Source organism: Neovison vison, chromosome 2 (genome assembly GCF_020171115.1).
Source record: "Neovison vison isolate M4711 chromosome 2, ASM_NN_V1, whole genome shotgun sequence".
NCBI lineage: Eukaryota > Metazoa > Chordata > Mammalia > Carnivora > Mustelidae > Neogale > Neogale vison.
The window spans coordinates 239,690,549-239,715,218 of NC_058092.1; the positions used below are offsets into that span (position 1 = coordinate 239,690,549).

General features: G+C 60.5%; 1 protein-coding gene across 1 annotated transcript; it reads right to left on the bottom strand.

The window, feature by feature from the left end:
• Window positions 1-250: 250 nt before the first annotated feature.
• Window positions 251-24,641, bottom strand: LOC122899308 (cilia- and flagella-associated protein 46-like). Its single transcript, XM_044236856.1, has 21 exons — window positions 24,312-24,641; window positions 20,416-20,598; window positions 19,562-19,750; window positions 18,052-18,156; window positions 17,797-17,976; window positions 17,152-17,322; window positions 13,302-13,399; window positions 12,798-12,874; window positions 12,129-12,253; window positions 11,573-11,694; window positions 10,745-10,811; window positions 9,376-9,559; window positions 5,341-5,405; window positions 5,206-5,266; window positions 5,101-5,136; window positions 4,475-4,577; window positions 3,357-3,469; window positions 2,112-2,193; window positions 1,418-1,554; window positions 1,235-1,315; window positions 251-375 (listed from the first exon to the last, which is right to left on the bottom strand). Exons 1-21 carry the CDS (start codon window positions 24,639-24,641, stop codon window positions 251-253), a joined length of 2,634 nt encoding a protein of 877 aa, XP_044092791.1.
• Window positions 24,642-24,670: the final 29 nt, after the last annotated feature.

The window sequence follows — 24,670 nt, forward strand, 5'->3', positions numbered from 1 at the left end:
CTGGCTGCTGTGTGGTCAGCCCCCAGGCAGAGCCCCCCAGAGACGCTCCTCACCCCGCAAGGGGCCCCGTGCGGGCTGGGCAGGAGGAAGCTGAGGAGGCACTGCCAGAGCAGATCAGACTCGGGAGGGCCCTGGCGTGACGGAACAGAACTGGGGTCCGGGGGCAGGGCCACCGCAGGAGGGGCACCCTAGGTCGGCAGGGCTGGTGGTGGGTCCTGGGAGGGGCAGTCCACGTCCTTCCCAGGGGGAGTCACCCGATGGCCAGGTGCGGCAGCCCGTACAGGACCAAGTTGAGGGCGACGGGCAGGCGCTCAGAGTCGCTGAGCTGTGGCGGGGGGGACAGCTGCTTGTCCCTGGAGGCCCACGGAGGCTCGCCTGAGGGAGAGTGGGGCAGCGCGGCTCACTGGGGTGGGGCTCGCCGTGGACAAGGGTGCTCCTGCCCCTGCCTCCAGACGCAGCCTTACCTGTGGACCTGCCACGCATCCACATCCACGGACACGGAGGCCCACAGGCGGTGGCACCCAGCCAGGGAGGGACCTCGCCAGGCCTGGGCCCGCCTGCCCCTCCCACACCAGTCCCAGCCCTGCGGGCCAGGGGCCGGAAGATCCCACCTGCTCTGGGCCTCTCTGGCCACCAGCTGACGGCCACCCTGACCATTGGGGGGACTGTATGACAGTCACGGTTTCGTCCCTTCCTTTCAGTGCACATCCACATGGGACAACAGGCCACGCGGCGCCGTGGCTTCCCCTTCTTCTGTCCCCAAAGCGACTCCCTAGCAGCTGCTCACCCCACGGACTCGTCTAGCCGTCCCCCCCTCTTCAGGCACCGGCCAGCGCCTGGCCCTCCCTCCCTTCCTCCCACACGCGTTCAATAGCCTCTACTGTTTGGTGGCCGCGTTCTGGGCACTGTGGACTATGTCACTTCTAAGTTTTCAGCTCCTTTTGCACAGTGCGTTTTGAAGGTTTCATGCTCCCGCCCCAGAGAGCACGCCTGGCCTTCCAGAACGTGGGCGCCTTGAGCCTTTCCAGCGCCCGGTGTGTTTGGCCCTGAGGACCTGTGCTGCCAGCACTCACTGGGGAGGCTGTGCTCTCGGGCAGCACGTGCTGAGCCCCAGAAGTGGCCTGGAAATGGCGGGCACCCCAGCCCTGCAGCACCGCGGGGACGCTGGCTGGGAGGTGGCCCTGCACAGCCGGAGCAGCAGCAGGGACAGGGGATGGGGGACAGCATCCATTACCGTGGTTCCTTGGGTCACCAGCTCCCATTCTCTGAAGGAGACGGACGGCTCTCCCGATCGGCCGGCCAACAGTTAGCATGCCTAGGAAGGAAACCTCCCTCAGACTGGCCGGGGCGCTGCTGGCGGGCTTCAAGAGAGGCCCACAGGGCTGGGGACGGACCTGGGACACCCGCGCCCGCTCACTTTCCCACAGGATGCTGGCCCGCAGCGCGTTGTCCTGCAGGAATGTCGGCCACTGGTTTGCCAGGATGCTCCTGACCCCCACCAGACTCAGAAGGACGGCGGTCTTGATGGGGTCCTCCAAGGACAGCTGGGGCACACTGGGGGGGATCGAGGTCCAGTGGGACGGCCTGAGCCAACCCCAGGCCACAGCCCAACTGGCACCAAGTATGGACTGACAACTCTTCAGGTTCTTAAAAGACTCAAGAACCACCTCCCCCCACCCCCGCCCGCTTGAAATGCCATTTAACAAAACAAGGCTTCCGGAGTTTCGCGACCCACTCCCAGCCTTGCGGTGGAATCAGAAGACAAAGCATCACGGCTGCCACCTTGGCAGCCCACATAGGCCCTGGGGTGCATGAGATGTGGGGAGCTTGGAAGCCAGGGCGCCCTCCAGCTGCCTGCCCTCCGCCCCCTGGCCCAGTCCCCACAGGCCTTAGTTGGCCGCTGCTCCCCACCCTCCTCCACTGCACACACCCCCAACAAGACTCTTCCAGGAAAGGCACTGGGGGCAAATGGCTCTGCCCAGGGACACAGGGACACTCTGTCCCCCTCCTCCCTGGGAAGCACACCCATCAGTCGTAGGCCCTGGACACCCCCATTCAGTGTGTGGAGGCCAGGCTGCTGGCTCAAGCTGGTGTAGGGGGACGGCAGGCACCTCTTCTTCTCGGAGTTCTCCATATGCCGCTGCATGCTCTCGTAGGACCGCATCAGGTCCAGCAGGACCATCATCTGGCACTCTGCGGGGCACAGGAGGGACAGTCCTGCAGTCGCACGCCCAGGAGCAGGAGGCCGGTGCAGCCCGGTGCAGCCCGGGGTGTTGCCCGGGGTGTGGGAGCCTCAGGGAAACGCAGCCCAACATGCCCGAGGCTCAGACCTGACGTCCATATGCCCTTTCCCAAGACCCACCGGCTGCACCAGCACACGGGGACGTTATCTGCCTCGGGAACCCCACACCCTTCCAGTCATCTTGCGCAACTGGCTCAGCTCTGGCTCCCCAAACTGCCGGGGATGGTCTCAGGCTCACGGCCCTGTGTGCCCAATGACACGGCAACACTCGGCCGTGGGCATGCCGGCAGCCCCATGCGCGCAGTCGGCTCCCCGCTTCCTGCAGTGGCCTGGCCGAGGGCGGGCACCAGGACCAGCCTCGGTTGGGAACAGAGGCTCCAGGAGCGCTGCTGCTCCCGCACGAGCCTGCTGGGCCTAAGAATTCCTGCGACCTCACACATCTGAGCCTTGTTTCTACCTCCACTTGGGGCAAGGAACGCGCCGCGGGCAGGCTTCCGGGGCTAGGCGGGCCGTTGCATGGCCCTTCTCCAGGGGGCTGGGAGGGAGCCAGACAGCAGATAATGATGTGAGGGTGTTCAGGTGCCCTGACCACGGGACACATGCCCACGTGCTTGTTATGCCGTCATCACTGGGCTACGGGCCTCTTGAGGGTCCCTGAAAAGGCTCTCCTAGTGACAGTGTGGTGCGGCCGGTCTGCCCCTGCCTCGGGAACAAGGTCACTCAAGAGCGAGACAGACCACCCACTCAGAAGTCCTCAGGGGGCAGCCAGAGGGATCGCAAGGCCTAGAGTGCCCATGTTTACCGGGGGGGGGGGGCTCTCGTCAGTGTGTTCTGGAAGTGCCCACCGTAGCCCTCCTGGTCTCTGCAGGCCCAGCTCTGCGGGTGACCCTCCCAGTTCCTGCCTCCGGCTGAACCGCCCAGGTCTGGAATTCTGAACTGGGTCTCTGAGAAATGGGGGAGGGGACATCCCCCAGAGCCGTGTTGTGCTCGCCCGGGCCCCCTGAACCCTTCTTTAGACAATGACCGATGGGGTCACAGGAGCCTTGCTCTGTCCCTGAGTGGACGCATCTCACGCACTTGGGGGGCTGCTGGGGGCTCCGAGGGACCGTCTCACCTCGTAGGTTCATGGCAGCCAAGCGCTCCACCAGGATGTGGGACAGAAAGCTCTCCATCCCGTAGAAGAAGAAGCCGCTGCAGCTGCCCAGGAGCTGCTCCCACTCGGCCTGGCTGCGGAGGGAAGCAGGGAGCCCGGGGGGCTGGGGCCGGAGGCAGGCAGCGGGAGTCAGGGTGCCCCGGGGGTGCTGGGGCCCGGACCGCATCTGGCGCACGGCAGCAGGCCCGACAGACGTCAGGACGTGCTCTGAAAGCACAGCCTGCCCTGCGCTCCTCACTCCCCGCCCCACCCCTGCCGGGACAAGGCTAACGTCCACCGTCCTGGAGCAGGTCCACCTCCGTCTCGGGTTCTAGCCCCGGTTCTCCCGAGAATGGACCTCAGGTACCGCAACGCTCTCTCCTCTCGCTGAGCAGTGGCTCTGGAAAGGGCTGGAAGGACTCTTCCCTGATGGCCAACCACCCCCAGGTTTCTGAGAAAACGCCCGGGGGGGTGGGGGGGTAGGGGGGGAGCGTCCCCGCCCCCAGCAGGCCGCACCCCAGCAGGCCCCGCCCCTCCCACAGGCCCCGCCCACTCAGGCCCCGCCCGCGGGCCCCGCCTTTTCTCTCGCAGCCCCGCCCCATGGGGGCCCCACCTTCTCTCTCTCTCGCGCAGTCCACAGTCCGGCAGTCCGTCCCTCTCCAGCAGGTTCTCCCTCACACACACCCCTCCACCCCTCCCACCTCCCCACGCCCCTCTGCAAGTCTCAAGTCCGGAAGCCGGGGGCACGCCCTGCACTGGACCGGCTGGGGGACCCCGGGGCAGCAGCACACTCCAGGGGCCCTCGTCTGTGAGGCAGGGGCAAGGGCAGTGAGGCCTCCACGCAGGCGCCATGAGGACCGGGGAGCCTACTGTGTGATGAAGGAAGGCCAGACACTGGGCTCCTCTGCGGATGGGGTGGGGGGTGGGGGGAGTTGACAGGACAGAATGGGGGGGCTCAGGGTTGGGGAGCCTGAGGGAGAGAGGAAGGAGGGACGGGGGGAGGGGGGCGGAGGACAGCAGTCCCTCCCACCGTGTGTGCAGCACCCCAGCTAGCTCACGTGGACCTGCAGGACCGTGTCCCCAGACGCCCCGACACCAACCTGGGGACGTGCTTGTTTCCCAGATGCCCCACCCAGAGCGCAGTGAGCGAGTCTCGGTGTCTTTCCAAGATGTCCCGGGTGACGAAGACAGGAGTCAGCTTTTCTGCAGCAGGAATTGAACGACACAGAACACGGGAGCTCGTCTGACAGGGGGACTCGGAGGGGTGGGCAGCAGGCAGCCCCTGGCGTGGCCCCTGGCGTGGAGATCCCAGACGTGCTGGAGTCGGTCTGGTGTTTGTGCAAATGCCCGTGCTCCTTCCATCCTTCGTAAAGAGATTTTACACTTGATCTTGGCCAAAAGGCCGAGAAGTGATGGAAAGAAATTTTAAAAACCCATTTAGAAAAGAAGAACCACAGGAATTAGACACTTAGGCTGCGGAGGGTGGGGGGTTTCCGGCTCTGGGAAGGGGGCGGCGTACCTCACTTCAGGGTTCACTTTTCCTACCGTATCGTCCTGACTTGGCTGTGATGGCCACAGGCCACAGGACCCCACTGCCCTCACCTCCCGTGGTCCGTGGAATGGGAGGCAGCTGAAGGCAGAGCCCGGAGGGTGGCATGTGGCTTGTGTATGTGCACGTGTGTGTGCACGTGTGTGTGTGCGTCGAGGGCCCGAGGGAGGCGCTCACCGATGCCCCGCGCCTCCTCGTAGGGGTCCACGACGACTAGGTCTGGGTTAAGGAGAAACAGCGCTCGCCCCGGGGTGTCCCGGGCAGCGGGGCCATAAAGGATACACTTGAAGTTGTCGGTGTCCACGAGGATGCAGTCATGGGGGAGGAGCCGGGGCGGGGCGTCCTGCACCAGAGACAAGGGTCGTTGGAGGCCTGCGTCCTGCGGTGGGGGCCCCGCCCCCCACGCCCGCCTGCCACCTTCGGTCCCTTCTTCGCGGGGCTCCTCTTCCTGCTGCGGCCCTCCTTCCTCACGGCCCCCTCGGCTGTGGACAGCAGCAGAAGAAGAAGGGGGTGTTTGGGGCTAGACAGGAGGTAGCATTCTGAACACACGAAATGCCCCTGAACGGTTCACTTTATTTTTTTTTTAAAGGTTTTATTTATTTATTTGACAGAGAGAGATCACAAGCAGGCACAGAGGCAGAGAGAGAGGGGGAAGCAGGCTCCCCGCTGAGCAGAGAGCCCGATGCGGGGCTCGATCCAGGACCCTGGGATCATGACCTGAGCCGAAGGCAGAGGCTTTAACCCACTGAGCCCCCCAAGCGCCCCTGAACGGTTCACTTTAAAATGGTTAATTTTTTCACCTTAATAGAAAAATGCATAACGTGGTGAGAACAACTGGCTTTCAGGTTCATAAAGCCAAGAAAGCCAGAGTTTCTGAAACGTGAAGGCGCGCAGGGCCCGGAGCAGAACAGTCACTGGAGGCTCCGCAGCCGGCCTGGCTGTCCGTTCGCCCAGCGCGCCCGCGGCGGCTTGGTCAGAGGCCCCGGGCCCAGCGGCTCCTGTGCCTGCTGCTGGCAGATGTGAACGTCTCTGTTCCAGCGGCTGCCGGATTCTGCGGCAAAATCGCGGTGGGCCCCAAACCCAGGACAGTTCCCTTCCCCTCCTTCCGCCCCCGCCGCTCCTTTCTGCCGGGGCAGCTCCCTGGCTGTGCCGTCGGGCCCAGGTTCTGCACGGGCTTCCCCGGGGCGCAGGGTGTTCCATGCGTCCCACTCGCGGGCCACGTCTGTCACGAACGCACACATCGGCCCGCTGCTCTCCGCCTGCAGTGACGGCCCCGCATAGACGTCCGCTTCCCCGTAACCCGATGTGACCACCCCGGTGAGCTCTTGAGGGCAGGCTGGGCGGCGCGCGTTCTGTTTTACTTTCTTGTGCTGCTCTTGGCCGTTTGGGTGTCGGGGGCCGACAGAAGCCTAGGACGGGTTGGCCCCTTTCCCTCCTCTCAGGGAGGTCTGTTGAGACTGATGTGAACTGTTTCTGGAAAGTCTGATGATCTCAAAGGAGCAGCTCTGTCTTCTCCCTTCCGGGCTGGTTCCGGGAACGCGGGCTTTTCCCTCTTGAGTCTGGGAGCTGTTTTTCCGCAGGACTTGGTCCGCTTTGCCTCAGGGTGCGAATACGCTGTCCTCAGGGCTCTTAGGATCTAAGTCTCTGATGCATCTTGGAGTTGGTGTCTTTTCATTCCTAACTTTGTGAATTTGTGCCCCATCTGCTTTTTTTCTTGGTCATTCTTACCAGAATGTGTCTATTTTACGAGTTTGTAAAACTTTTTATTTCCAGATGCCTGGCGGGGGCTCAGTCGTTAAGCATCTGCCCTCGGCTCACATCCTGATCCTGGGGTCCTGCCCTGGGCGTGGGCCGCTCCTTGCTTCAGATGCTACTGGGATCCTGGGATCGCGTCCCGCATCGGGCTCCCCGCTCGGTGGGGAGTCTGCTTCTCCCTCTCCTCCCCCCACTAGTGCTCTCTCCCTCTCTGCCAAATAAACAAATACTGTATTTTTAAAAATGCAAATTGCTTTGTTTTGTTTTGTCTGCTCACGTGCTCATTGCACACGTTCCCCGGCTTTCTTGGGGTCTTTCTCCCGTTTCGTGTGCTGTCCTTGCTCCAGCTGCGGGAGCCGGGGCTCGGCTCGCGCGCCTCCAGCCCCCCTGCTCTGACACGAACGTCGGGAGCCGCGAGCCCCTTCGCACCTGCTGCTCTAACACGGGTCCCGCGCGGCCACGGGGCTGGCAGGTGTGGCCCCGTGCTGACTTCCGACCGCGCGGACTCCTGCCCGCCACGGTGCCCTTTGACTTTTATTCTTCCCACTCGTCCTCCCGCTGGCCGCTGGGGCGAGCTGTCCGCATCGCTTCTTCTCCTGCCGGTTTCCTCTGTTGGTCTGGAGGTCAAGCACCGGTTCTGTCTCCGGTGGTTCTCCTGAAAGACCTACCGGGAACGTTTCACCCTCAAGCCTGCCTGCGGCCAGAGCAGCTCCCGGCCTCGGGCTGCGCGGGGCCCTCAGCGCTCGGCGCCGCGTGCAGACCCTGAGCTCACACTCGGCCGGCATTTCCCGTGGCCGCGGCAGCAAATTACCCCACACGTGTGGTGTCTCACAGACCTGGAGGTCAGGGTCGAACGGGGTCCCCATGGGCGACAATCAGGGTGTGGGTGTGGCGCTGGGGAGAACCGGGTTCGTCTCCTGCAGCCTCTAATGGCCACGGCGGGGCCTCCCCGTCCTCAGAGGCAGCAGCCCGGCCTCCTCCCGAGTCTCTGTGACCCTCCTGCCTCCGTCTTGGGAGAGGCCGGTGCTGTCCTCGGGGCTCCCGGCTCATCCAGGACACGCTCCCGTGCCAGCCCGGCCCCCGGGTCCTACTCCCAGATCGCAGCAAACTGGGGGTGCACGTCCAGGCCAGCACGCCTCCCGCCGCCCCGGGGAGGCTCTTCTCTGCCGCGGCCGCCAGCCCTGGCCACGCGGAGTGGAGGAGAAAGGATAGTCCCGTCGAGGGCGCTCGCACGGGGAGAAAGGGAGCCGCACCTCCCGCTGTGGGCAGGGAGGGAAAACAGACGGACTTATGCGGTGTCACGGAGAGGAGCTTCATGGCCGCGAAGTAAGAAAACAAGTTTTTACAAAGGCCCAAAGCGCCAGCAGGTGAGAGGCAGAAGGATCCTTTGGCTCTATTAGAACCTCGTGCTGGAAAAGGGCCACAGAGGCCCGCGAGCGGACGCGCTAGAGCGGGAGACGGCCTCTGTCCCTCACTTAAATAATCAGCAGCTCCATGTGGAAACCTACGGAACCCCACAAACCGAAAAGAACAAAAGCCAGATAACTGGCAAAACGTGGCCCCAGACGCGGACACGAGCACGTCTACAACGCAGCCCGGAACGTGGGGCGGCCAGTGGCCGTCCCGTTGTTTGAGGGGGTCTCGGACCCCGCGAGCTGCCCCGCGGAGGGCCTCCCTGCTGGTCGCGGCCGGCCCCGTCCGAGGAGGGCACGTGCGCCGCTGTCCGTCTCCCCGGCCCCTCCGCTCTTCGTGCCGCTGTCCCTCTTTTCCTGCCTTTTCCACATTCTCCTGAGCTCGGTGCTCCCCTCGCCTTCACGGTGTGTGGGGGCCGGTGGCTGTCGCTCGCCGCCGGGCTGTCTCCGTCGGAAGTCGGGGTCTCTCCTGCCCTCGCTTCCGCGTGGCCCGTGGCAGCTGCTGAGCTCTCGTCCCTCTGAACACCTTCCCCGGACTCTCCGCTTCCTCTGTCTGGGGTTTATGGAAACTTCTGGACACATGGGCTTACGGTTTTCATCAGATCGCGGTGGGGGGAGACACTGGCCATACTAATTCCTGTGTCCCCCTCCGAGGGCTCTGACGCCAGGTGGTCAGCTCCTCTGGGCGCACGGCCCGTCCTCCGTGGGTCGGCCGTGTTCTCAGGGACCGGGCTCCACGCGGCCTGTCCTCCGCTGTCCGAAACCCACGCGCTACCTATTCCGGTCTTCATTTGTCCCGCTGGAGGGCAAATTCGGTCCGTTAGCTCCTCCTGATGGAAGCCAAAGTCCAAGCTAGTTGTCTTTAGCCGAGCAGCAGCCCGCACAGAGCACAGGCGACCGGCACTGGGCACGTGGGCGCGAACAGCCCCCGGGACACGCACGGTCCGCCCGAGTGCGCGGCTGCCCCTGGCCTGAGTGCCCTCCGTCCTCCTGGTCGCCTCCCTCACCGCCTCTCACACCTGGGAAAGGAGGAGCCCTAGGGTGGGTCACAGCCATCCCCGCCTTCCGAGCAGAGGTCTGGGAGGCAAGAACGACGCGTTGTGTCCCCTTCAGCTTTGGCCCCTCGCTGACACGGGGCGCACGGCAGGGGCTCTCTGACCACCTCCGAGCAGAGGAGGGCCTGGACAGGAGCGGGACAAGCAGCCTCTGATAGGAGCACACGCGAGGCACTTCAGACGGGCCCGGACGGACGGTCAGTGTGAGTGTGGCCCGGGGCGCCCCTTACCTGTGTCCTCCTTACGGAGGCGGTTGCACAGCATCTGCAGGGAGAAGTCTCGGGACAGAGCGGAGACCGTCCCCTCCTCGAACACGGGAAGACCTTCCAGCGGCAGCTCCAGGAGATGCTTGTCCACCAAGAGGACGACGTTGTCTGCAGCGTCGAGCTGAACTGTGGACCGGGGAGACACCAGCTACAAAGGCAGCAGGAGACACGCTCCCGCGGACGGGCAAGGCCCTGGGTGGGTCTGTCTGGGTCCGTCTGTCCACGGGGCAGCCGATGGCTCACACGCACAGGAAAAGTCTGGGCTGGGCTCGGCCTGTGAGGAGTAGGGCCTGGGGCGCGCCTGGATTCTCTGGGGGAAAGGGACACCGGTTCAGGCTGAGTCACAGCTCAGACCCAGGCAGGGCCCAGGTCACAGGGCCATTGCGTCCTCCGTGTTTCGAGGACCTGCCCCCCATGGGGCAGCCAGTTCCCAGGGCAGGTCCAGGAATGTCATGACTCCTCCCAGCCTCGGAATGAAGACATAAGCTAAAGGGCTTGCACCCCGCAGTGTGGCAGCCTCTCCGGGGGCCATGCAGCCCGTGGAGGAGCTATCGGACCCCCCGGCCTGGGAGAAAACCGGCTCTTTGTGGCAGGTGTAAGGGGACAAGGGGCAAGGCCACTACACGGGGACCAGATTCACTGTACAAAGTGATCGGAGGCCTTAATCTGGGGAATTTTTAGGGCAGAATCTCGTTCACAAAAGTGGTCTCAGGTGGGCAAACTCTGGCCCCTCACCCTCAGGGCCGGCCCCAGGAGGCGGGGCCCCGGCGTGGGAGCTGGAGTGGCCGTGTCTGGGGCGTGCTGTCGGCCCGAAGCCTCTGCCAGGCGCTTTTGGGATGGAGCCGCCCGCCTTTCCCTTCTATTGAATAATTCCGTGGGGGCGACAGAAGATCAACCAATGAAAATGCCCCCGAGAAAGTGATTTATAAAACGGCAGGTGCCGGGCTGAGTGACTGAACCGCACGGACAGGCCACAGCCCAGCGGCGGCTCCTGGCACACCTTCCTTCAAGGTCAGCGGATCGCGCACACAGCAGCTCTCTGCCCCTCGTGTCCTCTGGGGTGCGCACTCAGGACGCGCTGGGCAGCGGGACAGCAGACCAACAGCAACACGGTCACTGCCACTTCCCCAGGAGGGGCAAACACGCCGGGGTCGGCGGGGCTGTCGGCAGCGGCCCCAGCCCCCACACGGGGACCTCCCACCTCTCCGGGAGCCCCTCTGGGGAGGCCTGTTCCCATTCTGCCTGGGCTCTCCCAGAGGGACGGGCAAATCCCAGCCCAAGTTCTCCAGCAGACGCTCCCCTCGGGCCCCCACTCACCGTGGGACAGAGACACTTTCCTTTCCTTGTCTTTACCCTTTGATTTCCCGTGGGAATCTGCAGCGGCCGTGGGAATCTGTGTTCTGGAAGTCAAAGGCATGTCCTCAGGTTCTTACAAACATGTAAACATCACATGTACTAAGAATAGGGGGAACATCAGGGCAGTGAGCGCCATGAGGCCCTTTCCGTGGCTCACTCCTGGGGACAGGTCTCCCTGCGCTGGGGGCCAGCGATAACGGCACACGCGGGAACAAACGGGGCTCAGGGTTGTCTCCGACCTCCAGGCAAGTCTCAAAACTACCACGTGCCCAAGCTCTCCAACTCCTTCTCTACCGAGCCTGAATCACGGGGGCTCGGGACCTGGGCCGCACCCCCCACAGCCCCCAGCAGCAGAGGGGACCAGAGTGGCCAGGATGCGCCCCCAGAGAAGACTTGGAGCAGCACAAGGGCTTGATCCCTACGACAGAGGGTCCCAAGTCGGGCATCGTGGATGCGAGTTCTGCAGGGTTTGACTCAGCTTCACGACGTCCAAGGCTCAGAGGTCCACGTGGGAACAGCGTCCCCATCCCACAGCCGGCTCCTCCCAGGATTCAGGGAGGCAACAGAGGAGGCCTGCAGGCTGAGCCCCCCCACCCTGTCCGCCCCGGCTCCCAGGCACCCTATCCCTGACTGCCCCCACCATTTCAAGGCCCTGCTGGGGACAGAAAGATGGTGGCCCTCCTGTCTGTCCCAAGAAGGATGCCAACTTGGGGCCCGAAGCCCACCCCCAATCAGGAGATGTGGCCGGCCCCTCCCTGGCCCCCCGCAGACCCTGCCCTCGGAGCTGGCAGCCCACAGCCGGCACCTGGTCTCCGGGCATCTGAGCACTGGGAACAGCGGCCTCAGGTAATCCTCCACGGACGCGAGGACGTCACTGAATCGCTGCAGAGACCGTCCTTCCCTTTCTGGGCGCGCACTTTCCAATTCCTGTGCCAACCCCAACGTCACCCGGGATCAGGAGGGTCTGGGGGCGGGGGAGGGGCTCATAACCCCCCACCCGGGTAGAGCAGAGAGTGGGAAGGGCCCTGTGGAGCCCTCGAACCTGCCCTTCCCCCCAAAACCTGGGCTCCCTGCACCCCCTACTCCACAACCAGGGCCCACCCGAGCCCCCACAGACCGAGTTCCTCCGCAAGGCCCCCCGCCCCCGCCTGGCGTGTCTGCGGACGCCGGGAGGAAGCCAAGCTCAAGAACTCCGAGAGCCGGCTACGTGAGGGAACCCGCCCGGGCGTCCAGCAGTGCCCGGGGTCTGGATGGCCGGTGCCACTCACCTAGCCCTCCCGCCCCACCCTGCAGCAGCCGTACCGGGACCGGCCCCTGCACTGTGGCCATGGCACTCCGGGAGTTGGGCTCAGGGGCCTCACCATGCCTGAGCTGGGAGCCGGGTCTTCATTGCTGACCTCGGCCATCTCCCTGCACCGCTGGGCACCGGCCAATAGGCAGGAGAGGGTGTCTGGATTCACGGCCACCCGTGTCACCTGGCAAGAGCCTGTGGAGAGCGACACCCTCCTGTCCCCACCCCACGGCCTCACAGACCGCCCTCGGGCAGAGGACAGCACGGGGGTGTGCGTGAGCACGGGGGGCGGGAAGCGTGAGCAGAGGGCGGGCACGGGGCTGCTCCACGTGAGAAGAAGGTCCCGGCTGTGGACAGGGCTGGCTCGGGGGCGCTCGTGAGGGCTGGCAGAAGCGGGGACACAGACGGATGTCTCCGTTCCACAGAGACATGCTTTACATGAAATGTTAAGTGGGATTATATGCCTGAGACGTAAGGAAGAAAGTGGGAATGTGCGGGTTTTGGGAGAAGAAATCCTGGAGGGGGAGGGGGCAGCTGATCCATATCTGTGTGGCACTGGCCCCAAGGGCTGCGGGGGTCCAGGAAGCACACACCCCACCTCCTTCCCTGTCTCTCGTGGGCTCAACAACCCCACGCAAGCATAGGAAGGGCTGGGCCCCAAGTGTGGGTCGTGGACCCGCCTGCAGCATGTGTCCCCGGGCCAGGCGCGCCCCGGGGCTGCCGAGGAGGCAGGACTCACCTCCCACTTGCAGCAACTTCCCTTTGGCCGCGGGAACCGGCCTGGGTCTCTCATAAGCAGCGCAGTACAGATGCGTCCTGTGGGCAGGACGCAGGGCGGGGTCACCAGACCGTGGGGTCCCAGACGAGCCCCAGAGATGCAGACTCAGTGAACCGCCTACCTCCATCCCGGCCGGAGCCCCGCCCCAGGATCGCCGCGGCCACGTCGGGAGCCAGAACGGACACAGGCCCATCTGGACTGCGCCCGGCAAGCCTTCTGCCCCACGGTGACCGTGGCCTTCACCCGCCGCATGGGCGCCATGCTGCGGACTGCAGGAGCCAGCCTGGCCTCGACGGGGGCCGTGCTGCCCCACCCATCTCGGCTGGGCGCCTCGGCCAGCCTGGGGGGGCCTTTGGTCCACCCCAACATGCCCTCCAGCCTGGCAGCCCCGGTGCCCGTTCGCGCCCACGGCCAGATGTGCTAGCAGGGTGGGGAGCGGCCCCAGAGAGGGGCGGGAAGGCGCACCTGTCCGGCGAGTGCTGCAGAGTGAGGACCCGAAAGCTGGGCGGGATTTCGTTCAGGAGGGTCAAGTGCTGCTCCGTGACCCTGAGATTCTGCCAGGCCTGTGGGTGACCGGCAGCAATCACTGCCCGCGCCGCTGCAGGCCCCTCGCCGAGAGGTCCGCAGAGGCTCTGTGCAGGGTGCGGGGCGCTCAGACCGGGTGCCCTGTGGCCCGGCTGGGGCGCGACCCCTGCAGGACTCGTGGCCGCCACTGGGGGCAGAGGGCGCACCAGGAATCCCCGCCGGGTCTCCCGCACAAAGCTGACCTGCGGGCGCCAGTGAGCCTGAGAGCCCCAGCAAGCAGCGGCGGGAAGCCTGTCTGGCCAGCTCGAGCCCTCCCTCCGCCCTCTGCCCGTGCCCCGAGCGCCCCCGGCGACACGCACACGGCCCCCTGCCTTCTGCGCCGTGGCCCCGCAGCCTTCCCGGAGCAGCCACCGCGCCCCCAAGCACAGTTCCCCACTTGCTGATGAAACCAGCTTTGCGTTTGCAAGTGTGCTGGGGGCCGCACGGTGTCCTCGCCCCAAACCCCCAGCGGGTGACGCCCGTCAGCGCGGAGGAGAAGCCAGGATCGGGGGTCGCAGGCGCAGAGTCCTGGGCTGTCCGTGCGCGTCCGTGGCCTGTGTCCGCTCCGGGCCATGTCTGCTTTGGCCGAAGCCACTGGACGGGCCCTGGGGACCGGGAGCACCTGCGCCGGGGGCAGGCCGCCCGCCGGGGTGCCGAGGCTCTTCCATCCTGCGCCCGCTGGTGCCGCAGCACGGGCCCGTGGCAGCTGTCCGGGTGGCCCGGCGGTGACGGAAGCCGCCTTCCTCTGTGCACTTGCCCGGGAACGAATGAAGCTGGGCGCCGTTCGGAATGTTTGCGGACCTTCTGCTGTCTTTTGGGATGTTCCCGTCTGTGGGAGCGTCTGTCTTACTCTTATCGAAGGGAGAACAGAACACGCGCTCCGAGAGTCCCCTCGGGGGTTCGCTCATTGTTTAGGTTTTTATTTTAACAGCAGCAGGGCTGACACAGTGTTGTACGAGTCTCGTGCACAGCATCGTGGCCCGACACTCGCACGTGTCTCCGGAGCTCAGCACAAGGGCACGCCTCCACCCCGTCACCTAACTGTCCCCCTACTCCCCGCTGGGGACCATCAGCCCCTTCTTTAGAGTTACAGTCTGTCCCTTGGCTTGTCTTTTTCTGTCGGGTCATTTTGTTTCTTAAATTCCATATATGGGTGAAATCCTATGGTATCTGTTTTTCTCTGACTTCCTTTGCTTAGCACGACACTGTCTAGCCCCATCCTTGTCGTTGTAAAGGGCGAGATTTCATTCTTATGGCTTAATAATTCTCCATTGTACTCACAGACCCCCTCTCCTTTCTCCGTTCATCAGTCAGGGGACACTTGGGCGGCTTCTATCTCTCGTCCACTGTAAATAATGCTGCTAAAAACATCGGGGTTCGTGTGTCCCTTTGAATTGGTGTTTCTGTATTTCTTGGGTAAATAGCCCGTCGTGCAAGCCCTGGGTCATATGGAAGTGGTATTGTAGTTCGTCTGAGGGACCTCCATACAGTTTTCCAGAGTGGCCACCAGCTTGCATTCCACAGCAGCGTAATACGAGGGTCCCCTTTCTCCACATCCTCACCAAGTGGGCTGGGATTTTTCTTTGCAGGGTTTTTAATAAAAGATTCAATTTCTTTAACAGATAATAAATTACTCAGATTTTCCGTTCTATCAGCTTTGGTAATTTGTATTTTTTGAGAAATTTCTCTATTCCATCCAGATTGTCCAACTTTGCTGGAGTATGGTTATATAGAACATGTCCTAATGGCTGTGGGAAGTCTGAAGGTGGTCCGTCATGTCTTTTTATCACCGATAGTGGAATTTGGGGTTTTCTTTCTTTCTTTTTTTCTTTTTTTTTCTTTCTCCTTTTCAGATCGTCTAAATGTTCATCAGTTTCTTTAGTCTTCTCTTTGGAACGCTTCTACCACTGCTGGTGTCCTCTACCATTTTAATTCCATTGTTTCTATTGTAGTTCTTACTACCGTTTATTTTTCTTAGGGGTGTTCTTATTCTAGCTTCTAGAATTCAAAACCTAGATTACTGTTTGTGAGATTTTCTCCCTGTATTCAAGGCTGTATTTTTCCTCTAAGCCCTGCTTTAGATAAGTCTCATAGGTTTTGACATATGATATTTTCATTCTCTAAGTTAGCTTAAAACATTTTCTAAATTTCATTGTGATTTCTCCTTTGACTGATTGATGATGGTAAGGATATTGTTTAATTTCAAACTGATTGTATCTTTCAGTTGTTGATTTCTAATTTAATTGCATTGTGGCAGGACGACAAAGGGAACGATTTTCCTTCAGCTGGAGAGTCTTCAGGCTTTGCTAGGGCCAGCACTGGTCCATAGAGCACACGCTCCCTGCAAGCTTGGTAAGAAGAGAACCCAGTCATAGTCAGCGCTGTGCTCAGGGGATGTCTCTGTGAATGTCCGGGCAGACCCGCATGCGAACAACTCTCCTACACGTCCCTGCATGCTTACTGATCTATATAGGGTCCGTGGCTTCCACGGGAAGCTGAGGCGGCGTGGATGTCCTGACCAGCACTACTTTATTCCCACCACTTCTGTTTCGTGCCTGTGAAGCTTGATGATGGCACGTACGGACCAAGGACGTGGATTCCCTGCTGAATGATCCTCGGGTCACCTGGCTTTCACCGGACGAGTGTCTTCATGACTTAGATACTGTTTCTCAGCTTTTCCTTCCAACATTTCTGTGTCCTTACATGGGAAGCAGGTCTCTCTTAAGCAACATATAATTCAATTTTGTTTTTCTTCTCAGCCAACCTGACAATCTTGGTTTTTGACCTATAGAGTTTGGTTGATTTACATTTATTGTTATTCTATATTTATATTTGGGTTCCCAACTGCTTTCTTCCTACTGGGACTATTATGGTTTTATATTCTCCCCCCGCCTTTTTTGCCTGTCTTTGGGATAATAAAATGCTACCATTTGATTTTTCTCTTTTTACTAACTTACACATTATTCTAGTGGTTATCCTAGGGACCATGACATTCATCTTTGGTTTACTGTGATCTAATAAAAATGTAACTTTAACCTACCCTAGGAGCGGCAGAACCCATCCTTTGTAAGCTCTAATCTTCCTGCTCTTCGCATCGTCTTCCACAAGATAAGCTCAATTCCACAAGGTGTTAGGATGACGGTTTTACACTCTGAATTTATTTCCCTGTATGTGTGTGCTCTGGGCTGTTCCTAGCTGTCTCCTGCACCCACTGTTTCTGCCTGCCCCTGCCCCAGCTTCTTGCGCTGCAGGCCGCACAGTGGTCCACACAAAGGACAGCCCGACCCCAAGCATCAGAGGGAGAAGAGCAGCCCTGGAGGAAGGGCTGAGGTCAGATCCACACAGGTGCGCCCAGAGAAGCAGGGGGCAGTGGGGGATCCCTCAGAGCGCCCGGGCTGCCGTCCTGATCCATTGCATTTCACTGAGGTTTCTCTAAACACTCCTGCTCACACCTGCTCCTCCAAGCAAAGGAGGAAGTGCTAGTGTCCACGGTGTTCTGCGGTGGCTGAAGGAAGTGCATCCCCTCCAGAAGACCCTCAGGGGCCCTGTGCCCCCCTGACCTGCTGCAGGCCTGGTCACTTACGGTCACCAGGGGGCCCTCGAGGAGGTGGAGGTCAGGGAGGGCGAGGGACACCCCCAGAACCACACAGCTGGTGGGAGGCCGCGCTGGTGCATGCTATCTTCAGGCTGATGACGCGGTGACGCCAGAGGGCTGCGTGGCCAGGGCAGACGTGGACGGCTCGCCACTCACCTTGGAGATGACTTCCAGCCTCTGCTCCACACTCGCATACAAGCTGGTGGACGTCCTCCCCTTCTGCTTCAGCTGGTGCTCGAGATGCAGGAGGGCTGCCAGCTGCGAGCTGCTGGTATTGGCCGTGGCCGTGGACAGGACGTCCCGCATCATCTCTGAAGCCAAGCAGCTCTGAAGAAGACACAGGACGGAGCTAAGAGGCTGAGCCCTGCCAGGGCCTATGGGCGCCCCTGTTGAGGGCGGGAGGGGGAGGAAGGTGTGGCCAGGGGCTGCTCAGCGTCTCCCGGCACCAGCTTCTTGGATGCCGTGCTTCTCCTGGCCACTGGCTGTCACCAGGCCCTGCCCCATGGTGCCCCCGGCATCCGCCCACTTCTCTGCTCTGAGCCTCAAGAGCATGAGGCTTGGTGGACCCACAGGATGTCAGTAGCTAGGGGATGGACCAGGGGACCCTCTGGAGCATAGGGCGCCCTCCCTACTTCCTCCAGAGGGTCCTCTTCCAGCTGAGCGCCACGCTCCCGAGGCAGAGAGGCCGGACGCGGCCCGGGGGCCAACCCACCCGTAGGAGCGAGTGCCGGGTACTCCGGGAACGCCCCCTTCCCAGGCGGCCGAGAAAGGCCTTAGGCAGGGGCGCCGAGCAGACCGTACCTGAGACAGCGCCAGGAACTGGCAGGTGGCCGCGGGGTCCAGGGTGCCGGTACACTCCACCATCTCCAGGCTGGCGGCAGCGGCAACATCCAGGAGACGGCTGGCCAGGGCGACCTGCAGGCCCTGCAGCAGCAGCTCGGAGGCCTGGGCCAGGAACTGCTGGGCCAGCACCATCCTCCTCTGTGGGGGCGCAGGGCTTGGGCTCAGGGGGGCTCTGCGGGCCCAGAATCCTGGGGTGGGGGTGAGTGGCCGTACCTGCTGGTCTGAGCCCTTCCTGCTGTGCTCCTCGTAGTGACCCCTGCCGGCCCCATCCTCGGGGACGGTCTCCAGATGCTTAAGGCCGTTCAGCTCAGCAGTGGCCTGCGGAGAAGTACCTCCTGTCAGCCCGCGCCCGTCCCACCGCCCAGCCTGGCTGCGCCTGCCGCACGTGGGGCATCTCCGTGGGACCTCTCGGTGAGGTGTGCTGCAGGGAGCGGTCGGGCCTCTCGCCAACCGGGTTGACCCCCGAGGCCCTGGCCCAGAATCCCCGGCAGCTGGCAGGTGCAGTGTGTGTGGGGAAGCAGCTCTAGAGAAGCAAGTCTGAGTGTCCCCGGTCTCAGAACAATCGAATTCTGTGCTTACTTTCCTCGGTCCTTCAAAATCACCTCCCCAAGTACAGGCAGCGGCCAGTACCGTGCAGCCCGGACTGAGCAAGTCAGATGCCCGCCCACCCCAGGGACCGCAGGACCAGCCACGCGGACGAGGTCCTCTGGAGTGCCAGGGTACTCTGCCGGGGGGGGGGCGGCAGCAGGCACAGGGGAGCCCCTGGGTCTGTGCGGTCACGGCCAGGAGCAGCAGGGGAAAGCCTGGCTGGGGGACGGGGCTGGGGCTGCGGGGGCACAGGGCCGGGGCTGCGGGGTCACGCTTCTTGGAAGCTGCTTGCGTGTGTTTCCCTGATGGCCTCTGAGAGGGAGCGTTGCCAGTGCCATTCTGTAGGCAAGGACCCCAGCCCCGAGGGGAGGGGGCTACCGGCATCGCTGGCCGACGCCCACCTGCTCAGAGCCACCTGTGCAGGTGCTCAAGGGACACAGACGGAGGGAGGGGCCGGAGTTCCATCATGTCACCCGCGTGTGGGCCCAGTCCCAGGTCCTGGGATCCAGACCGGTGAGGCATCAGGACCGGTGGTGTGGGGCCCTGCTGCTCGGGGCCTGGGTCTTCCTAAAAGAGCAGAGTCCAGGGGGACGAGCCTGACCTTGCCTCTGAGCAGGTGCCCTCCAGACAGAAGGATACATTTAGGACGGTGGCCAGCAGGGTCTACAGCCCGCGGCAGCAGCTGTCCCCAGCCTGCCTTCCTGGCTGCGGTGCTGCCCCGTGACCACCAGGCCTGCCTGGGCAGCCTTGCAGGGGGCTCCGGAGAAGCAGAGGACACCAGACGCTGTGATGGTGGAAGGGAGCTTGGGGTCCCCTGCGGCACATGAGGAGGGGGCTTCGCTCCCAGCACTCAGGCAGACCCCAGACTCCTGGAGGAAAGCTGCCGAGATGCAGACGGGACACCCACTTTGGGGGCTGGGACGTCCTGCCCTTGGACTCTGTATGTGCTTGCCCCCCCTTCTCTCCCGAGTCCGTCCCCAGAAGCCCGTGTTTCTCTCCCACCCACTGGTCACGCCGGACAGACGTCTCGCCTTGTCCTTGCTTTTTCAGGCCGCACGACCCTTCTCAGTCAGGGGCAGTTCGAGGCCTGTCTCCCATCGCCCTCCCTCCTGAGGGGCTGCGGGTGAGCACGTACCGACGGGCCGTCCTCCCAGTGGCAGGTGGGGCGCTCGGGGTCCGTGTGCACAGCCAGCAGGCGGAGGGCCTTCCCCGCCAGGCCCAGGACCTGCGCCCGGATCTGCACGCAGCCGGCGGACAGTGAGTGCAGGCTCCCCAGCTGCGCCAGCGCCGCATGGGCTAGGGTCCGCCGTAGCGTGAACCACTTCTGTGGGGACAGGAGCGCCTTGGGGTTGCCCTGAGCAACAGCAGAGGCTCCCCGACACCCCGACCTTCCCCACCACCCCGTCCCGTCCCTGAGCCCCCTGGTCTGACACCCCCAGGAGGGGCGACGTCCCGGGTGAGAAATGCACCCTCTGGCCTCTGCGGGGGGTGGGGGAGGGCGGCCTCCAGGGCTTAGGTGTTGGGGAGTCACTAAAATCCGCTTAGAGAACCTTGGCTTGGGACTCACTGACAAATAGATAAGCTCATGGTGAGTTCAATTTTAGGGCCAACTTTGACGTATTTACGGTTACATCGAGTTGCTCTGGTTCACAGTGTGTGAAGTCGGAGAAAGTGTCCGAAATGGCAGGATGCTCCCTTCAGAGATGTTCAACCTCAACTTCTTTAACCAACGAACTCACCCCTGCTGAGCCCTTCCTCGTGCGGAAATAATCGGCCCAAGCGCACGCCCAGGGAGGAGAGGGCAGTGCGCCCGGGACATCCCCCAAGAGCCCCCCAAGGCCATCCGACCAGGGGGTGGGGGGCCGGGAGCCCCGGGGGCTGAGGACACAGCGCCGGTCAGAGGGCTCCACCCCCGCCACCCCCTGGTCGGTCCTGCCGTGCCCCCCACACCCTGGTGCCCCGCAGGCAGGAAGCTCTCGGGCCGGTTACCAGGTCCACGGAGGTGACGTCGCTCAGGCTGTGCAGGTAGTCGGCCAGCAGCCTGTCCGCCGAGCCCTGCCCCCGCCGCCGGGCCTGCGCCTCCGCCCACGTGAGCTGCAGCAGGTCCAGGGACGCCTCGGCCAAGTGGAGCCGCAGCCGCGCCAGCTTCCTCGTCAGGGGCGTGCTGACGCTCTGCAGCCCGGCGGGCCAGACACACGCGGTCAGAGCGCCACGGGGAGGGCCACGCCCATGTCCCTGTGCCCCACACCCTCACGCCCCCTTTCTAGCTGGTCCCTCCTGCCCACACAGCCCAGGGCCACACTCCACCCCACGAGCCCATTCGCAGGTTCTAGGGTCCACACAGGGACCGTCCCCGTGGCGGGTGCTCCCTCTGATTGATGCCGCTCACGAGATGACTCGGACCCTCCCGCGCTACTGCCGCGCTCACGCCTGTCCACGGACACGTGTCCACGGACCCGGGGCACCTGCAGTCCAGGAGGGCCCAGCGCGCGTACCCACTCACACGCGGGGCCACTGCAAACCCAGCGGCCGTGAACACGTGTGCACGGGCTTCTGCGTGGACGTGCACTTTCACCTTTCGCAGGCAAATTCCTGGGTGTGGGGTGCCAGCTCCTCCAGGGCCCTGTTTAACGGCCAGGCTGCTGTCCGTGCTTCCGCCCCCGCATCGGTCCCTCTGTGTCCTTGCTGACCCCTGCCACGCCCCGTCTTCTAAGCTGCAGGCGTTTTAGGCGGTGTGCGGTGGTTTCCCTGACTCACCGGTGAGTTCACCGTCCCCTCATGGAATTCTTCATCAGCCACATGTCCTCTTTGGAGAAATGTCTGCTCAACTCTTTGCCCACTTTTTATGGGGGTGTTTCTCTTAGTACTAAGTTTTAAGAGGGTTTTATATTCTGGATACAAGACCTTGTCCATCACATGATTCGCAAATATTTTCTACAGGCTCGTGCCTGGTCTTGGCACCCCCTGAATAGTGTCTTTTGAAGAGCAGGTCTCAGTTTGTCTCCCTAGAGCCGTGTGTAAGGAATCTTTGCTGAACCCAAGGTCCCCAAGGTGTGTTTTCCTCCAGAAGCAGTCTCGGCTCTCACCTTCAGATCTCCCGTCGTCTTGGGTTGAATCTGGCGTCTGGTGTGAGGAATGCACTGAAGCCGTCTGGGTTTCCAGAGGCTCCAACACCACTGCCATACACAGTGGCCTGTCTTCACTGAACTGCCTTTGCTCTTTTGTTGAAAAGCGATCTTCTATTTCCGGATTCACTGTTATGTGCCACTGGTCTGCTCGTCTTACTTCTACACTAAAACCACACGGCGTTGGTTCCTGTCACTTTACAATAAGTCTTACAATCAGGTAGTGTTAGATCTCCAACTCAGTCTTTCTTAAGTTCTGTTTGCTGTGCTACATCTTTTGCAGTTTTAAATGAATTTAAATTTTTTTTTCAAATTTTTATGAAAAGCCTGCAGCTTCTTGGTCAGGATTACAGCAAGTCTTCTGGTCCATGAACATGGTATACCTCGCTATCTACTTAAGTCTTCTTCTCTCAGTGATGTTTTCTAGTTCTCAGGGGTAAATTTTCCCTTTTTTTGGTCAAATTTCATTTTTACACTATCCAATGGTTTTGTTTTTGAACTTCTAATACCTGATCAATTGTTGTGAGTATATAGAAATATAAAATTAATTTTTTATATTGTTCTCGTGTCCTAAGCTTTACGTTACCATTTTTGTAGATTGCATGAGAGTCTTTCTTCCTTTTCTTTTCTAAGAATGCTCAAGTGTGCGAGTAGGTAGGACAGGGGCAGTGGGAGAAGAAAAGAGAATCTTTTTTTTTTTTAAGACTTTATTTGTTTATTTGACAGACAGAGATCACAAAGAGGCAGAGAGGCAGGCAGAGAGAGTGGAGGAAGCAGGCTTCCGGCTGAGCAGAGAGCCTGATGCATGGCTCGATCCCAGGATCCTGGGATCATGACCTGAGCCGAAGGCAGAGGCTTAACCCACTGAGCCACCCAGGCACTCCAGAAAAAAGAATCTTAAATAGGCTTCTAACCCAGCATGGAGCCCAACTCAGGGCTCCATCTCATGACCCTGCGATCAGGATCGGAGCCGAAAATCAAGAGTCGGACGCTCAACCAACTAAGCCACCCAGGTGCCCCTGCATGAGATTTTCTACACAGATGATCATGCCCTCTGTACACAAAGACAGTTTTACTTCTTCCTTTCTAGACTGGGCATTTTTGGTTTCTTCCTCTTACTGAGTTGACTACAACCCAAGTACAATTCAGAATGAAGGTGGGGGGAAGGGGCCATATCAGTGCTTTGCCTTCCCCCATCAGTGTGATGTGAGTCCTAGTGTTTTCACAGATGCAGTCTATCAGCTGGGAGAGCTTTCCTTCTGGTAATAGTTTGCTGAGAGTCTTCCCCCGCCCAGTCAGGAATGAGTGTTGGGTTTTGTCTACTGAGGTGATCATATTTTTAAGGTGATTTTTAAGAAAATACGGTGAGCCAAATTGATTGATTTTTGAAAGTTACAACAATCCCAGGATAACCCCAACTTGGCATTGATGTGTTATCTTTTCTACATTTTTTACATATTTTTACATACTTTCCATATTATTCTTTTTTACATATTATTGGATTTAATTCGCTGAAGTTTTATTTAGAACTTCTGCATCTGTGCTCATGAATCTGTAGGTTTTGTTTTGGTATCACAGTCATGCTAGCCTTACAGATGGGGATGGGTTCTCTCCTTCTCAATTTTCTAGAAGACTCTGTGTTGAATTGGTGTTATGTTCTCCTTAAATGTTTGCTAGGAATCACCAGTAAAACAGTCTGGCTCTGATGTTTTCTTTGTGGAAAGACTTACTAAAAATTCCGTTTCTTTAACAGATGAAGGGCTGTTCAGGTAATCTATTTCTTTTTGAATGAGTTTTGGTTGTTTGTGTCCATCGAGGAATTGTTCTATATCGTCACAAAGTTGCTCAGAATATTCCCTTTTATCCTTTTAATACGCGTAGGCTAGCTGGTGATGCTACAACTCTTATCTCAGATATCGAGCATTTATGTCCTTTTCTTCCCCCTCATCAGTCTGCACAGAAGTGTAGGAACTTTTTTATCTCAAATAACAACCTGTGGTTTTATTGATTTTGCCTTTTATTTTTATGTCTCTGATTTCACTGATCGCTGCTTAGATCTTCAAGCCCCATTTTCCTGCTCATTTGCATTTGGCTCTTCTCTTTCCTTACAATGAAGGCTAAGGTCATTAGTCTGGGATCTTCTTTCTTTTGTCGTGTGGTTATACAGTGCTACAAATTTTCCCCTAAGCACTGCAATTAGAGACGTCATGAAATTTCTGAGGTTTTTTCCGCCTTCAGTTCAGAAATACTTTCGCTTTTGATTTGTTCTCTGGCTCATAGTTATTCTGATAGACGCTATTTACTTTCCAAATATTTGGGTATCTCACCCATAGCTTTCTGGTGTTTTTAATCGAGGTAGAATTCATACGACATAAAACCACCGTTTGGAAGTGCACAGCGCAGGGACCCTTCGTGCCCTCACCCTCGCGGTTCGTCCTTCCAAAAGGGAAACCCCACCTCACTCAGCAGCCTCGTCTTCGGCCCCTCCCTGGCCCCCTCCCCTACAACCACTAATCAGCTTTCTGTATCTATGGACTTAACTCTTCTTTTATGTTGCTTTTTGATTTCTACTTTAATCGCATCCTGGCCTTGACCCACACATTGTCCTCAAGAGTGACTTCTGACTCACTTGTACCCTCGCCCTGTCCCTGTCCTCGTCCTTGCATTGTGACATCCGCGCCGGTTCCCGGTCGGTCCGGACGGACTGGTCCGCATGTTGGGAAGCGTATTTTCCCTGCTTTCTGGCGTGCTGCTTCTCACTGGTTGCCAGACGTCTTCTGGCAGGGACACTTGAGCTGTTGGTTTGCCTTCGCTCCCGGACAGCCGTCGGCAGACACTGTGGCCCTCCCGGGTCTGCGTGCAGCCGACCCAGGGCGGAGTTCGTCCTGGACCCATCACCCCCAGCTGAGATAAGACCTTCCGTCTGCTTGGCGCAGCTCCTGGGGTCACGAGGTTGTCCCGTCTGGCTGGCGGGAGCAGGTGCTGCTCCAGGCCTGAGTGGGGGCCCACCACCTTCCTGAGGGCCCCTTGCTTCCGTGGTAAGTGCGGGCCGGGGTGGGGCCACCCGTGCTCAGGAACGGCGCTGCCCATGTGGGCATCTAGCATGTTGAAAATCTGTT

What these genes read in the sequence shown, in the direction of transcription:
- LOC122899308 (XM_044236856.1), bottom strand. Translation starts at nt 24,641, where the DNA reads ATGGGCAGCGCCGTTCCTGAGCACGGGTGGCCCCACCCCGGCCCGCAC. An exon ending in GGCTGGAAGTCATCTCCAAG is followed by an intron (nt 13,400 to 17,151) that starts GTGAGTGGCGAG and finishes GGTCACCCACAG; the next exon opens with GCCTGGCAGAATCTCAGGGT. An exon ending in GAAGTTGCTGCAAGTGGGAG is followed by an intron (nt 12,254 to 12,797) that starts GTGAGTCCTGCC and finishes CGCTCTCCACAG; the next exon opens with GCTCTTGCCAGGTGACACGG.